The 18,177-nt window shown below is 38.0% G+C and overlaps 1 protein-coding gene across 1 annotated transcript in view; it reads right to left on the bottom strand.

Annotated features, from left to right (window-relative positions):
* jmjd1cb (jumonji domain containing 1Cb) overlaps positions 1-18,177 on the bottom strand; it is a 115,642-nt gene that overhangs the window by 33,236 nt on the left and 64,229 nt on the right. Inside the window, 7 exon segments of the mRNA XM_055647189.1 lie at positions 149-321; positions 1,854-2,777; positions 2,779-3,392; positions 3,490-3,670; positions 9,902-10,045; positions 12,298-12,422; positions 14,348-14,453. Of these exon segments, the coding sequence (XP_055503164.1) occupies positions 149-321; positions 1,854-2,777; positions 2,779-3,392; positions 3,490-3,670; positions 9,902-10,045; positions 12,298-12,422; positions 14,348-14,453 (2,267 nt within the window).

The following is an 18,177-nucleotide window of genomic DNA, read 5'->3' as shown; positions in this document are numbered from 1 at the left end:
CTAATCTGAAGTAAGAAAAATGAAATTCTTTTAAACAATTAACACCTTTCACTCTGATCACAATTTTAAACTCGTTATTCTATCCTAATTTGCCCTCTTTAGCATGACTATCAAAATGTTTAAATAGCATCAGAGACAGGAGGCTTACTCTTTCTGATGATTTCCAGTTGATTTAGACAAAGGTGGACTAGAAGGCGGGGCCAGTTTCGAGGGTCGATGAGGTTCAGCACTGGCGGGACGAACAGGAATGTGGTTTAAAAATCCCAGACCATCAGTTGAGCTCATAGAGGTGTGCTGAGGTAGCCAAGGACAGGATGCATTCTGTTCCAAAAATACAGATGATTGCATCAATAAATGTCACACTCTCAGAAGCTGACGGCACAGAGATTCAGTGCAATTAATTCCTCAGTTAGAAATGCCATTTGTTTTTAGTCAAATTGTACCACAGAAAACATAAACTTGATTAATAAGTAACGAATAAAAGACATTAAATATTCATTGAGAGTAATTCCAGCTACCACGTTACAAATAATCCTGCTCCAGCTGTTTTTCAGTTTAAATATTCAACATAACTGTACAATAGACATATAGATAACATAGATGTAATAGCATTAAACAGCATAACATAACAGCATAATAAATGGCTCTCCAGGCCAGCTATTTGCACCAATCCCATTTTATTTTCCCCGCATTCTCATTGACTTGAGAGATTCTACCACTTACTTATACGAGGGTGAATTCACCATAGCCATTTCACCTACCAACCTATACATCTGTAGGATATGATGGAAAGCAGATATGATGCAGAGCAGTCACAGGGAGCATGCAGACTCCACCCAAACAGCACCAGAGGCTAGAATTGAACATGTAGCAACCAAACTAGCTGCATTACTGAGCCACCCTGCTCTGGTGAATTCAATTTGGATCTAGTGGTCAGATCCAATACCTCCTGAACGCAGTAATGTAAGTCGGAAAGCAAAACCATTATCTACTTTCATATGTTAATTATTTGACAACAAGCAACCTGCTTTTCTTGAACTTGCGTGATAAAAAATGAACATTTGAAAATAGGGGACAGGAATATGAATGAGTTCATCTCGGCTGCTCTCCATTGAGAGCATGCAAGTTTTCATTTTCATTTTAATTGCACAATTTTAGCAAAACATAAACTCAAATCTTTAGGATATTTTTTGTTACAATTATTTTTCGTCTTACACGATTCTATTACCTTGAGCATGAAGCTAGCCAGATATGTTACACCTAATCCCATTCTTTTCTGGTCTGGCTCTCAGCCAGCTACTCAGTACCATCTGATTTCGCTCAGGCTAAGGGAGCTGAGATTATGATCAGGAATTTGACAGAAAAGTTCAGATCAAATTCAGGAAGTACTCTGGAGAATGAAGCTTGGAAGCATTAAAAGGACTGCAGCAAAAAAAATCAGTGCCTGATTTTAATAAAATGCTGGTCAGTAACTATTTGCCTGAAGTATACATTAATTCATTTTGCAATGAACAAGATGTCATTTTGTAATGAGCATATCACCACCCCAAAATATAAGCCACTCGAGTATGAGATATAAACTTATGAACTAAAACATAAATAAGTTTGTAATCTTTCTATTGCAATAGTTTACAATCAAAATTGTTTAAAATTGCATTTTTAAGATGGATTTACCATCATGAATAATAGATTACAACTTCTAAACAGTTATTCTTCAAGTAAGTTAAACTTTAACGTGCAACAGAAAATATACACAAATGCTGAATACTATCGCAGGAACGGTTAAAATGCAACCACAAGGTACATGTAAGTCATCACATTTGTACAGTGTAATATGTAACAAAGGAACATACCCTCCTAAAAGCTTCAGCACTCACTGAGTTTTCAGGGTGAATCCACTTAGATGAGGTCAAGCTTAGACCCGAAGACAGATTAGTGCCATTTGAATACTGCCAGATAACAGGATAGAGTCCAAGATGATTATAAGGAGTAGATGGATGGGTCCGGCCAAGGAGCTGAGATGATTGCTGCTGTAAAAACTGTTGCTGACAATGTGCCAGCGCTAAAGGGTTTAAATTTCTTGCATGCACAGTATCTAAATGCCCACACACCAAAGATGCTGATGGAATTCCTGGTAATACTTTAGGAAGGAGATGGGAAGAATGAACTGAGTGGGAAAGGGCACTGTTGAGAGCTCGGGCATCATTAGAACCAGAAGTCTGTGGAGATCCGGCAGATTTATGTGATGACACTCTTACAGATAAATGAGAGCTATTTGTGGTCAAACAAGTTGAATGTGATGAAGTGTGAAGTGGGTGATGATGCGGGTGCAAATATGGTGACAACGATTTTGTTACTGCCTCAGGTCCAACCAAAGCAGGATCCCTGTATACAGTAAAATGTTCATTTTTATCAACAATTAAAGGGCTTCTTGTCGTTTCCACAATTGTTCTTGCACCCAAAGGTTGGAGTCTTGACTCATTTTTATACCTTGCAGTTGGCCTGGAAACTGAAGCAGCTAGGCTGCGAGGATGAGATATTTCAGGCTTCAGTGTTTCAGGTGAAGTGGTCGCTTTATTTGGTTTACTGATTTTGTTGATAGCATGAACAGGAAGATTGGATTGTGGTCCTGAAGCATTAGATGCTTTTTCTTTTTCCAAACCACTATTGTAATCATTAACAACTGAAAATTCATCAACTTGAGATTTGACTTTTTTGTTAATTCTGTTCAGATCTACATCTACCTCTGATTTTTGAATATCTGATTTGTGTTTTTTTTGAAACTGTATGTGTTGGATTTAGAGTGTCAACTTCCAGTTTCTGCGATGCGAGACTGAGGGAACAGGTATCAACAGCTTCCTGAAGCACATTGTTTGATAAAATTCCATCACTGATACCAATTATAGATTTCTGTTCAGAACAATTTAACAGCTTATATGGATATGGCTCCACAGATTCACTAGTCGTCATTACTTCTACAATGCACCCACCAGTTACTTCTTGGGATTTTATGCTTTGTTGACTATCAACTTTCGGCTTATGGAGATCAATTTTATTGTCAACTAGTTCAGGTCTTTGAGTTTCATTCTCCTTGTTAATCTTATTACAGAGAGCTGAATTATCAATTACCATCTTTTCCCCAGATTCCTGTTTTTTCTGCAAGATATTTTCATCTTTATTATCATCCAGTGTTATCGTGTTTGGCAATTCAGTTTCTGAACGCTGCTCAGACGAAGAATCTAAGATGACTTTATTCACAGAATTTTCAGACTCGTTGCTTTCAGTGTCCGAATTATTATTTGTTCTCAGTCTTTCTGAAGTCACTTGCTTTTCATCTTCAACTGGCTTTCTCCTTTTATTAACCGACTGTTTTGCTTTGCTCTTTGAAGATTCTATATGAAAAAAATGGAATATGTTTATCTGGTTAATATACTTTGAAAATACTCAATGTGAGAAGAAATGAAAACAAATCAAAACACATGAGTTTACCTTCTTTGACAGGGTTTTCACATTTATCCTCCGTTTTAGCTTCTTCCAGAATGCTACAATCAGATTCTTTCCTTTTATTTGAACGGATCATTCGTTGTTGCTGCTGATTCTGCTTTCCTGATAAATTCTGGGAATTCATCGCCAATCGTGGGCTATTGGCTTGAGCACGGGTGTAATGACCCTAGATATGACCAAATAATACTATTTACAATTTTCAGTACATGTGTTGTAATAGGCATTACTAAAAAAAAAATCAATAACCTTCATTGCATCTACCATCAGGAGGTGGTTAATGATTTTGTGGGGAAATGTGATTGATAATCAACAATACAGTCTAGATAGAGTGAGGTTAAGACATGCAAGAATGTGAAGGAGCCCCTATAAATAGTTGAATAGTGAGATGTGTTGCGAAACATATGAATTTTGTAGTTCTTGAATAGGAATGTCCAAAATGTGGCAAATAGGAAGAGTGGAATTCTAATCATTATAGGTCACAGCTTAGAATGCAAGACCAGTGAGGTCAGAGCAGACCTGTGCAAAAGGCTAGGCTGACATGCTGTTCTCATCACCACTTTGCGGCATGGTGGCGCAGTTGTAGAGTTGCTGCCGTACAGCACCAGAGACCCGGGATCGATCCTGACTGCAGATGCAACTGGTGATGTCCATGAATCGCAGACTTCAAGCAGTCATTGAATGCAAAGGATATGCAACAAAATACTAAACATGACTACTTTCATTGACATGACATTGCTGTGTCCCACCATTATGGTGCCCTGAAATGGGGAGGGACTATGTATAAACACTGCTGTAATTTCTACATGGTGAAAGCAAAATGTATAAAAATGGCATTTATTAAAATCTGACAATGTGCACTTTAACAACATGTAATTTCTTCTATTACAAATCTCAAATTGTGGAGACGGAGGCAAATAAATAAATGTCGAGTCTTTGTCCCAAACATTATGGAGGGCATTGTAGGACGTAAACTTACAGTGTAAATGACACTTAAGACTTTGGTGCCAGGTATAATTATGGTTATATTGAAAGAAGAGAGAGATTAAAATTAGGTGTATAAAATTATGGCACACGCAAATTTAGGTAAATAGTACTGGGCTATTTCCTTTAGCAGAGAGTTCAATAACTTTGCCGAAAACAAAAGAAAACCATTGCAAATGTTTGAATCTGAAACAAACAGAAATGTTGGAAGAACTCAGCCAGTCAGGCAGCAAATGTACAAAGAGAAACGAGTTGCCATTTCTGATCAACAACCCTTCCTCAGAACAAGGGCAAGAGTGGAGAGATTACAGTTTTCAAAGTAGAGGGTTGAAGTGAGCAATGTTGTGCAAGATAAAAGACCATATGAAATAGTGGTGAGAGACTGCAAGGGTGGTGGAGGCCGAAACCATCACCGCATTTAAAAAGTATTTAGATGAGCACTTAAAGATTGATAACATGTGAGGTTATACACTGAGGGGTGCAAAGTAGATATAAGATGAAGTGCATTCCTTGCCAGAGGTACAATAGGCTGAATATCTTCCATCTGTTCCACACATTTCTACAATTTAAACAGAGGAATTCTTCCATACATTTTATTTTCATGTAGTCCATCTAACTTTAGTACAATGCTGCAGATGTCCAAGTATTTGAACTTAGCATCAGACCTGCCTACAAAATGCCAACTGCAAAGATGGAAAGTTGGAAATCAACTATCACCGTTTGCATGTGCACAAATTGAAAGACGAAACTAGAAAGATATTCATACTCCTGTACAATAAAAGGACAAATAGCATTCTCCAACACTCACCAATGATTTAAAATGACAAGGAACCTGACTTTGAGATTGTTAGAAAATATCCATGGGCAAAAAATAGTGTAAGAGAGGAAAAATATTGAAGGATGATAAACAGGCTGGCAATGATGATAATTAAAATTGAGGTTAACACTTTGAAGTAAAACCAAACTCAGAAAATCTGAAATTGAGAAACTAAGAATATGCAAGACCATTTCAAAACATAAATGGCAAGGGATAAAGAGAACCATTATTGCTTATATTTCCTGTGTTTAATGGTAATCTCGCCAAATGGACCAATCTGCATAGCACGCAACAAAAGCTTTTCACTTGCTAGCACGCAACAAAAGCTTTTCACTTTACCTCGCTCAGTACACTTGCCAATAAACTAAACTGATCTGAATCCAGACTGCAAGAATCTGAGGGATACACTAAGCCTACGTGAAGGCTCTGTGGGGGAGGGCCACGGCCTGTCTAGAGACATTGAAGGGCTGATTCTGGTGAGGATATGCCTCAAACAAGGGAAGGGAGGCCAGTTCGCCTCGACACTGCAGTTGGACTGCTGAACCACGGGAGAAGGAACAAAGGGAAGAGATAAAGACTTTGCCTTCCATCACAGTGAGGAGATGTTGGAGACTCACTGTGATGGATGTTTATGTAAACTGTGTTAAGTGTGGGTCTTGGATTGTTTTGTAATGTAAAAAACTGTAGAAATGATATTTCGTTCAAACCTAGGTTTGAATGACAATAAATTGCATTCTATTCTATATCACCCCAGGGGAATACGAGTAGCAATGATGCTATAAGTAAGGGAAATGAGAGGTTTCTAACACTACTGGGTATAAAACAGCAATATTGAATGTGTAGACACAGAAGGAATGCATGAAGAGTTTTACACTGAAGTGTTTTTGTTTTGTATATGTTTTATTACAGATAAGGATTAATTTTTCAAAATGTAAAAATATCTTGTTTCCTGCAAAATCTGTGCACACCAGGAGCACGATACAAAATAACAGTAGTGAATCACCATACAATAGGAATGAAATGGAAAATTAACCCAGGGAAGAACTGAAGACAAATAATAAAGCTCACAATAAATTTAAAGTGGAAATCACAGGTGAAGAAAAAAGTAACTTCTATTTACATTGCATTATTTACAATATCAGGACATTGAAGAAGTGTTTCAGACATGCTAATGAAGTGCTTTAAGAAAACATGGTTGCAATATTCTAACTTTTAAAGCAAAATTTGCTTTTTTGTTTGAATTTACATTACTTTAGTAGTCCTTAAAATTCGCCACATTTAGAATCGGCCAAAAACGTCAGGTTTGGCAGGAAGTGAAAGTTCACTTGCCGTTTTGCCTATTGTCAAAGGCAGTTGGGATGTTCAGTGCCTCAAGACCTCAGTCTATGAGCCTTACTCGGCAGTGAAGCCTCACTGCATCTCACCCCCCAATTCAGTCAATAAGATCAGTCCTTGCATCGCGCACAAGCTAATGTGATCAAGCAGAACCAATACCCAGGCAGAAGCACAAAGAATGAAAAATTATTGCACAAGATGATTGACTAAATAATGATTGCAATAAACCTAACTCGTCCCCTGTTCTTTCCTGAATAGTGCAATGGGAATATTTATAATCAAGTCCACGATGATGGGGATCAAAGAGAAAGCACTCCAATTGTTGCACCTTGCACAAAACTGTAGTTATTGGACGTCAATCATCAGTTGACCTTTAATCATCAGCAATGTGACAGGACAAGTTAATAGACAACAACTGCATATCAATAACCTACTCATTCACGTCTGGTTGGTGTTCTGCCAAAACCATCTGCTCCGATCTTGTCATAAATACGGACACAAAAACCCCCCCTGAAGTGAGAAGAAAGTAAATGCCTTTCACATTAAGAGGGTCCACAAGCGTGGAATTAAGAAGCTCGAGTAAAACTTCAGTGGATAGAGTCATACTTAACACAGCGAATGATTATAGTGCTCAGTCTCAGAGCTGAGCAAGAACACACCAGGACAAGGCCCAAAGCCCAACTGTTTCATCAAATTTTTTCAATCATAAGGTCACTGTGTATTTTTCTTAAGATATTATATTCAACGTATGCGATTCAGGCTTAGGTTAGAGCCTCTTATAACCACAATTTAATGTTCACCTGCATTCCTAACAATGAATTTCCCCGACTTGAACATCTGGGAATCACTATTCACCAGAAAATTAACTGTACAAGCAACATGGATATGGTGGCCACAAGACTATACCAAAGACCAAATATTCAGGATTAATGGACCACTTTTGCGTCCCCAAAGCTTTTCGACGAGCCACAAGGAAAACACAAAAGCATATTTGTGGGTAAGTGTGGCTCCAACAACTCAAGAAACTCAATATCATTCAGGACAAAATTTTGATGGTAGTCAGTTCGCACTGCCACATCCAGTACAGTGTGCATCATCTATATGATAGATTACAGCAACTTACCACCACTTCTTCAGCAGCACCTCCCAAAACCATGACCTATTAACCCAGACACTCAGTATTCCAAACTGGAAATAAATCACCTTTCCTTCATTGTCTCTAGATTCAAATTTTGCTATTCACACATTGTACAAGTCCCTTCAAATTATTAAGTCTGTCGAATCTCAAGATGGTACCTCAGTGCGAATTGTCAAGAGTAATTAGGAGTAAGCAATTACATCTGGCATTGGCAGCAAATTACATATCCTGTGCAAAAAAAAGTTGTATGAGCCAGTTATAAAACAAAGATTAGACCTAGATGGGATATTATTTGCCACTTCAGTGAGGACCAAAGGAATAATTTCAAAGGCACAGGAATTTGCTTGGCAGATACATGCCTACAGTTAATAAATATTAAAAATAGTCAGAGAACAATCAGCTTTACAAGGGTTGATCTTCAAAACATAACTTTTTCTGTCACACTACACTCTAAACACAAACCTCCTAACCTCGTCAGAGAGAGAGTGTTATCCCAAGAGTTCTGGTGAAAACGAAATTATCATATACCTGGATTCCCAAAACCATCAACAACGTTCTTTTCAAAAGTTTGTACATGAAATTGAAAGGAAATTCTCATTAGGACAGCCATATCGGGTGAGAACTACCTGCAACTCCAAAACGCTATGGATCAAAATTAAGTCTTGGGTACAATGATGAAAGTGTGAGGATAATCTAACTAAAATCAAAAACATTTTTTTAAACTGAAAATCCAATTTTATTTCTATTAAGTGTTTTGTATTGAATACAGAAACATCTGCAGTATTACATTTCCCTAAACATGCCATGTATGATAAGCAAAAGATCTTTTCCGATGCTAATTTTGATGAATAACGAGAAAAACAACCACAGCATAAATAGAATTCTCCTCAGATCACAAACGTTCACATGATAGACACCAGTTTTCACTTTTCAAGAAAAGAGTTGTAAGTTTTCATGCGACCTTTTAGAAATTACTCATTTTCATTAATAATTTTAAGGAATACCAGATCATCAGGGTGGATTTACATGGATCAGTTAGCTGTCTCAACTGGCTGGTCATCAGCCTTTGAAGATCATTTACACTTGAAGTGGATCCTCAGGTGCAGTCTTCCGTTGGATCGCAGGGCTAGTAAACACAGGGCATAACTAACAGGCTCTTCCCGTAGAATTGCTTGGGCAGTCCCGAGCTCGAAGCTATCAAAGCTATCTTGAAGTCAAATATTTTAAATTATCCCAGATATTTATAAAACATTCAAAATTCACTGTTAAAAACAAAGACTATAACAAGTTTTTTTATATATATTTAAGAAACACTAAAATAAATAACTTGAAACTAACTGGATTAAAGCAAATAAAAAAGGGAATTACCCTGTAACGATCCAACTACCTGCAACATGCATAAGTGCTGAGAAATCTGCAAATGTTTGAACATCTCTGGAAGGCTACAGCAACTCAGAAGGTCAAACTCTAATCTGTTAATTGGGAAAAAGCCAGCAGTCAAGACTACAATTGCCAACTATATATTTTCCCATTTGATGTATTCTGTTTAAGGGCAGCAATTAACATCTATGGAATACAAATTGGATCAAGTATGTGAACGCTCAAGATAGATTTAAAATTAGGAACTAAACATTAATAACGTAGAAGAATAAAACATTTATGTTTAAGAAAATTAATTTAAAGCTTCTCCATGGATGGGGAATAATAGCGTCCCATCCATATACATTTATGGCAGTAAAATATAAAATAAGCTTTGTTTCTAATTTAGCTTAGGTGATGAACATTAGCTAGAATGAACTGCCAACTAGCTCGTAATTCTTAGCAAACTGGTTAGCTGCAAGTGCAGAGGTATCCATCTAGTTGGAGGTCAGATGCAGATGTGCCATTGCTCTCACACAGTCTGTACTGCATCCATTTTTATGCTAAAAAGTGTGGCCGTTAAAACTCGCCATGTCATACTATTGGAACAAGTGAATCATATTGCTGAAGTCCAACCGCTTCCAGCCACTTGACCACTGTGTTAAAAAACAAACAAACAGGCATTGTAGAAACAAATTGGATTTGCTGTCTGGAAACACAGGAGCAATTCACATTCACATTAAATAATAAGATTCTGACAAACTCACATGAACTGCAGGACTGTTTTGATTAGAGCGAGACCTTCGTCTTGATGTGATGCCAATGTTTTCACCTTTCAGCAGAGAATGAACAACATCATCCAAAAAAGTCATTTGTACCATAGAAGGATCGACATTCTGTGGTTCTAGCACCTGGTTTGTTCACAAAAGCAGGACAGCATTTACAATAGGCCACAAAAAAAAAATATGTTTAGTGTTCTCATGTCAGAATACTGTACACTGTATTGAATTAACAGCATATTAATGCCAATCAGCACTGGTAATATTTCTCATCCTCAACTGGTTGTTGGATGTTACTATTGTTTCATTTTGTTAAATGACCTGTCAATGTTTGTTATTGTGGTTTATATATTAAAAACTGCCACTTTGGTAAGGTAAGTACATTTTTCTAGCACCAGGAAAACTGAACCATAGTGTGTGTCATCACCTACATTAAGGTGGAAACAAATATACAGTGCCCTCCATAATGTTTGGGACAAAGACCCGTCATTTATTTATTTTCCTCTGTACGCCACAATTTGAGATTTGTAATAGAAAAAAATCAGGTGGTTAAAGTGCACAATGTCAGGTTTTAATAAAGGCCATTTTTATACATTTTGGTTTCACCATGTAGAAATTGCAGCAGTGTTTATACATAAACCCCCCATTTCAGGGCACCATAATGTTTGGGGCACAGCAATGTCATGTAAATAAAAGTAGTCATGTTTAGTATTTTGTTGCATATCCTTTGCATGCAATGACTGCTTGAAGTCTGCGATTCATGAACATCGCCAGTTGCTGGGTGTCTTCTCTGGTGATGCTCTGCTAGACTTGTATTGCAGCCATCTTTAGCTTATGCTTGTTTTGGGGGGTAGTCCCCTATAGTTTTCTCTTCAGCATATAAAAGGCATGCTGTGTATGTGTGTATATATTTATATCATGGTATATGAACACATTTATCTGTTTTGTAGTAAATGCCTACTATTTTCTGTGTGCTTAAGCAAAGCAAGAATTTCATTGTCCTATACAGGGACACATGACAATAAACTCACTTGAACTTGAACTTGAACTTGAATTGGGTTCAGATCGGATGATTGACTTGGCCACTCAAGAATTTACCATTTTTTAGCTTTGAAAAACTCCTTTGTTGCTCTAGCAGTATGTTTGGGATCATTGTCTTGTTCTAGAATGAACCGCCGGCCAAGGAGTTTTGAGGCATTTGTTTGAACTTGAGCAGATAGGATGTGTCTACACACTTCAGAATTCATTATGCTACTACCATCAGCAGTTGTATCATCAATGAAGATAAGTGAGCCAGTACCTTCAGCAGACATACATGCCCAGGCCATAACACCCCCACCACCGTGCTTTACAGATGAGGTTGTATGCTTTGGATCTTGGGCAGTTCCTTCTCTCCTCCATGCTCTTGCCATCATTCTGATAATAAGGTAATCTTCGTCTCATCTGTCCACAAGACCTTTTTCCAGAACTGTGGTTGTTCTTTTAAGTACTTCTTGACAAACTGTAACCCGGCCATCATATTTTTGTGGCTAACCAGTGGTTCGCATCTTACAGTGTAGCCTCTGTATTCCTGTTCATGAAGTCTTCTGCGGACAGTGGTCATTGATAAATGTACACCTGACTCCTGAAGAGTGTTTCTGATCTATCAGACAGGTGTTTGGGATTTTTTCTTTATTACAGAGAGAATTTTTCTGTCATCAGCTGTGGAGGTCTTCCTTGGTCGGCCAGTCCCTTTGCGATTAGTAAGCTCACCAGTGCTCTCTTTCTTCTTAATGATGTTCCAAACAGTTGGTTTTGGTAAGCCTAAAGTTTGGTTGATGTCTCTAACAGTTTTATTCTTGTTTCTAAGTAACATTATGGCTTATTTGACTTTCATTGGCACAACTTTGGTCCTCATGTTGATAAACAGTAATAAAAGTTTCCAAAGGTGATGGAAAGACTGGAGGAAAGATTACGCACTGAGAGCTCTCTTATACCTGCATTAAGGAGGCATTTAAACACACCTGAGTAATTACAAACGCCTGTGAAACTCTGTGTCCCAAACATTATGGTGCCCTGAAATGGGGGGGTATAAACACAGCTGTAATTTCTACATGGTGAAACCAAAATGTATAAAAATACTCTTTAATATAATCTGACAATGTGCACTTTAACCACATGTGATTTTTTTCTATTACAAATCACAAATTGCAGAGTACAGAGGCAAATAAAAAATGATGGATCTTTGTCCCAAACATTGTGGAGGGCACAGTGTAATCATAAAATATGCAAAGTTAAGGAACGGTTAATTTAACTGAAACTTGCGCATTGCTTGCATTTAATTTTTAAAAAGATAATGAACAAATTCATGCAACCCAAATAAGCATTTCCTCAAATCTATTTACCTGGTCATTCATCACGATCATAGTGCGACTTAAAAGATCATGGTAAGTAATGATACCAGTGAACCACTGGGTGGCAGAATCTTGCCTGTACACTCGTACTCTATAGCCGTTCAATGAATAGGGACCTGCAAGGTGTAAAGCACAAATTGAGCAACTAGTCATCGCATAGGAAGAGAATGGGCCAAAAATAATGTTTGCATCAATTTTGATGTTGTAAAAGTTGAATAAATCATCCTAAAATAATTGACTATTTAAAATCATCATGCACGTATCTAAGCATTAGAAATGATAATGAATCAGTGCTTTTATCACAGCTTGAATATGGAAAAGAACATTAACTATTCCGAGATTAAAAAGTTACTGGAGAAGGACCAATGTTATTGGGATGAGAGATGGGCTGGTTTAACGGGATTCAATGCTCAGCCGACAACACAGTAGTTAAACAACCGGAGACCTTTACGTTTAAGGTGGGGATATATCAGTCAAAAATAAGAACATCCTTTTACAGAGAAAGGTAGTGAAAGCAAAGAACAGACTGTTTGGATGATTAAAAACGTAGTGAAAACTAGAGCAAAAAAAAGATAGCTGTCAGGTTGCTAACATTCAAGAACCAAGCTGATTACAGGAAGTTATAAAGATAATTTTTAAAAAGGAAATACGAAACAAAGACATTGTGAGTAAAGATGGCAGTAAACAATGAAGGTAACCCCAAAATATTCCGAGCATGTAAATAGGAAAGGGTGCGAAAAGAGAGGCATTGCTGATGAAAGACTATGACGGAAATATTTTGTAGAACAGGATGAAAAAGCGGTACTAAGGACTGGAAAATCATAAGTGTTACATCCTTGTTAAAAAAAAGGGAGCAGAGATAAACCTAATAACTGCAGAATGGTCATCTTACATTTCGCTTTGAGGAAAGTTTGACAAACAATATATTAGGAACAGAATATATGTCATATGGACATGTGGGACATGTGTGGATTGATCAGAGAAAGATGGCATGAAATTATTCAACACAAACATGTTCATCTATTGACAATGTTTTTTGACAAAGTAACAAAGATGGTTGAGGAGGGAAATGTAGTTGATATGCTATATATGGACTTTGGCTTGATGAGGTACAACATAAGAGGTCTTTCATCAAGATTGATAGCTTTGAAATAAAGAGATGTAGTCACAGGGAAAAAAGTAGCTAATTAATAGAAGACCAGGAGTAATAGTTAAAAACAATCTTTCCAACTGGCAGAAAATGTGCATTAGATTTCCCTTTGAGTGCGTATTAGGGGTAGAATGCTTAAAATGACAGAGGAGAGCAGATTAAAATATTATGCTGACAAATGTAACAAATTACATTTTGGAAGGAAGAAGGTATGATATAAACGAGAAGGCATAATTTCAAATACTTTACAAGAACACAGATATCTGGGGATATGCACAATTCCTTTAAAAGTGACAGGGAAGGTTGCAAATATGGTCAACAGAATATAGGATTGTCTATTTAAAACAAAAAAAGAGGGAGAGATGTGTAGGTTTCATAAAGACTTTACAGATTAGATTTACTAAAATAACTCCAGGGCTGAAGGGCTTTAGTGAAGTGGGTGGACTGCAGAAGTTGGGGTGACCTTGGAACAGAGGAGATTAAAAGAGGATCTGATGGCAGTATTTAAAATTGTGAAGGGTATAGACAGAGTAGATAGAAGCCGAGGAGGCCAGAACCCGGGGACACAGAATCGTCAAAGTAGAGGAAGTCAGGAGATTCTTTTAAAATCAAAGTGAAATATACTGCTGGTTGAGTTAGTGGATGCAGATTCAACAGTACTATTCAGAAGGGAGCTGTATAAGTATCTGAAAGAATAAAATTGCAAAAGTGGAAGGGAGTACAGGAAAGAGGGATTTGCTGGTTTGTGGAAAAATAGAGTCAATCCATACTCAAAAGGCCAATTGGCCTCATTCCGGCTGAAACCATTCCATATCCTGTGAAAATTAAATAAATAATACAATGGAGCCTAATAATTCTACACAAGACAACGAGATAAACACAAAACAATACCTTGCATAAAAATTTCCTGAACCTTTTGTTCTTTAACCCAGGCTTTTACTTCTTCATGAAGCGGGGGGTTGTCCCTGAGAACTGGGCTCAGACTGTCTATATCATCCTTTAAAAAAAATAACAAGTGCCTTTGTTATTTAAAAAAATTCAGTATGATTGCATTATTTAATATTAAGCATGCATTACTCAGAAAAGCAATACTTCTTTACTGCACACCAATCTAAACACATTTATTCATCTAAACACATTAAATAAAAAAATTGCAGATTTGGACCAATGACGATTGAAGTAGATTCCTATAATTTATATCTCAATGAAAAGAGGTTGAGAATTAAAACAAAAATGTTCAAATATTCTGTGGAAGAATGTAAGATGTAACAGCAGGGACTAAAGTATCGAACAAGGAGATAGCAATGGAACCCAACCTTGTTGTCCAACTACACTGAGGACTCAATTTTTCAGATAAGCCACTTCAATAGCAGGCTGAAGATTCAACATAAGATTTTACTTAGAGCAATGTGCCAAATGGCCATGATTCAACAGTTACTCAAGCCTTAGGGGAAATAAAGTGAGAAAATGAAACAAAAATATGGTGTTAAAATATTTTGATTTTATCACCCATTATATTTAACATATTATTCAAAAAGTAGCTCTCTGATTGATAATCAAATGCCACTCTGTATTATGTGTTCATGACTGCCCCATCAGTCATTATGATCATACTGATCTGACCGTGGACAATTTCCTCCTCTGCTAGAACTTCACTTCCCTTTAACCTTTGAAAGATCAAGGAATTATCTATGTTTTCTTTCAATATCCCAATGACCTATCATTGGTAAGATTACCCTTCATTCTACTGAATGCCAAAGAATATAGATCTAATTTATTTCATTTTCTGAAATTGGGAAACCCTCTCAAGCTATGAATTATATCCATTCTCAAATTGTTGGCCTTCATAAAAAGAGGAGTTGAGTATAGGTCCTTCTGCAGTTGTATAGGGCTCTAGTGAGACCACACCTGGAATATTGTTTGTAGTTTTGGTCCCTTAATTTGAGGAAGGACATTCTTGCTTTTGAGGGTGCAACGTAGGTTTACAAGGTTAATTCCCGGGATGGCGGGACTGTCATATGTTGAGACAATGGGACAGCTAGGCTTGTATACTCTAGAGTTTAGAAGGATGAGAGGGTATCTTATTGAAACATATAAGAATATTAAGGATTTGGACACACTAGAGGCAGGAAACATGTTCCAAATGTTGGGGGAGTCCAGAACCAGGGAATGCAGTTCAAGAATAAGGGGTAAGCCATTTAGAACGTAGATGAGGAAATACTTTTTCTCACATAGAGTTGTGAGTCTGTGGCATTCTCTGCCTCAGAGGGCGGTGGAGGCCGGTTCTCTGGATACTTTCAAGAGAGAGCTAGAAAGGGCACTGAAAGATAGCGGAGTCAGGGGATATGGGGAGAAGGCAGGAACGGGGTACAGATTGGGGATGATCTGCCATGATCACATTGAATGGCAGTGCTGGCTCAAAGGGCCGAATAGCCTACTCCTGCACCTATTGTCTATTGACCTTATGGGTTGAAAGGCCTGTTCCTGTGCTGTATTTTTCTATGTATAACCTAAAAAATATTTGTCATGTTTTTTTTAAACTATTGACTATTCAATCATCTATGTATGAGTCATAGTCAGAGAGTGATACAATGTGGAAACAGGCTCTTCGGCCCAACTCGCCGACAGCATCCAACAATGTCCCAGCTACACTAGTCCCACTTGCCTGCGCTTGGTCCATATCCATCCAAATGGGATAGTCCCAGCCTCAACTACCTCCTCTGGCAGCTTGTCCCATACACCCACCATCCTTTATGTGAAAAGGTTAGCCCTCGGATTCCTATTAAATCTCCTTCACCTTGAACCTTTGTCCTCTGGTCGATTCCCCTACTCTGGGCAAGAGACTCCGTGCATCTACCCGATCTATCCCTCTCATGATTTTGTATACCTCTATAAGATCTCCCCTCATCCTCTTGCGCTCCATGGAATAGAGACCCAGACTACTCAACCTCTCCATATAGCTCACATTCTAGTCCTGGCAACATCCTTGTAAATCTTCTCTGAACCCTTTCAAGCTTGACAATATCTTTCCTATAACATGGTGCCCAGACCTGAACACAATATTCTAAATGCGGTCTCACCAACGTCTATTACAACTGCAACATGACCTCCCAACTTCTATACTCAATACTCTGACTGATGAAGGCCAACATGCCAAAAGCCTTTTTGACCACCTTATCTACCTGCGACTCGACCTTCAAGGAACCATGCGCCTGTACTCCTAGATCCCTCTGCTCTACAACACTACCCAGAGGCCTATCATTTACTGTGTAGGTCCTGCCCTTGTTCGACGTCCCAAAATGCAACACCTCACACTTCTTTGTATTAAATTCCAACCATTCCTCCACCCACTTGGCCAATCGATCCAGATCCTGCTGCAATCGTTCACAACCATCTTCATTATCTGCAAAACCACTAACTTTTGTGTCATCAGTTGATACATTATCGCAGACTTTGCAAAATACAATGTACGTTTTGTACTTCCTTGCAACAATCTTTTTTACACACTAATATTTCATTTGCATTCATACAGCACAGAAATATACCCTTTGGCCCACAATGAACATGCCAACCATCAAGTATCTATCTATATCAATTCCATTTGTTTCATCACCATTGATGCCAATGCAAATCAAGTACTCATTTAGATACTTAAATATGGCGAATCCGCCCTCACCACTCCATGCATTGCAAATTCCAACTAAGCCCTTGGTGAAATATTCTTCTCCCAATTCCTCTATACCTCCTACTCTTGATGTTAAACAAATGCCCTTAGGCTATGGACACATCTGCTATGGAGAAAAGGTTCTTACTATCTACCCAATCTTTGCCTCTCATAGTTCTGTAGATCTCATCAGGCTCTTCCTCAGTCACATACTCCAAGGAAAACATACCCAGCCTATCCAGACAAAGTTCTGAGAAAGGTCAAGATTATCTTTGATTAATCAATGTTTTTCCTTTTTCAGTCTGAAGGTCCCAACCCAAAATATCACCTATTCTTTTTCTCCAGAGATGCTGCCTAGCCACTGAGTTACTCCACGACTTTGTGTCGATCCTGTACTCGAGACTCTGACTAACAAAGGCAAGTGTGCCAAATATTTTCATCACCACCATGTCTACCTGTATAACCACTTTCACGGAACCATGTATCTGCACCCTTTGTCTCTGTTCTACCACATTCTTCAGGGCTCTAGAATTTATTGTGCAAGTCCTGTTCTGGCTTGTCTTACCAAAATGTAACACCTCATCTTTATCTGAATTAAAATTCCATCAGCGATTCCTCAGCCTTTTAGTCCAGTTGATCAAAATCCCGTTGTAATTTTGGATAATCTTCTTTACTGTCAACTATATCACCAGCTTTAGTGTCATCTGCAAATTTACGAACAATGCCACCTATATTTACATTCAAATTGTTAATATAATTAATGGACCAGCAGGTGGCGCTGAACAATGGCTGCCTCTGCCAACGGTCTCTCGTCTTTTTCTTCTTTGTTGTTTTTAGTCTCTAGTAAACGTATATTTTAGTGTATCTTTAGTTTTGTATTATGTGGGGGGTGGGGAAAACTTTTTTTAATCTCTCCTCGATGGAGATGCAACTTTTTTCGTATCGTATCTCTGTCCACACTGTGGCCTAACATTGTGGAGCTGGCGGCCTCTTGCTGGGGATCGACTTCGGGAACTCCAACGGACTTAACATTCCGGAGCTGGTTTGCCAAGGAGCT

The sequence above is a fragment of the Leucoraja erinacea genome, chromosome 15 (genome assembly GCF_028641065.1).
Source record: "Leucoraja erinacea ecotype New England chromosome 15, Leri_hhj_1, whole genome shotgun sequence".
NCBI classification, from domain to species: domain Eukaryota; kingdom Metazoa; phylum Chordata; class Chondrichthyes; order Rajiformes; family Rajidae; genus Leucoraja; species Leucoraja erinaceus.
This window is presented reverse-complemented; position numbering and strand designations above follow the sequence as displayed.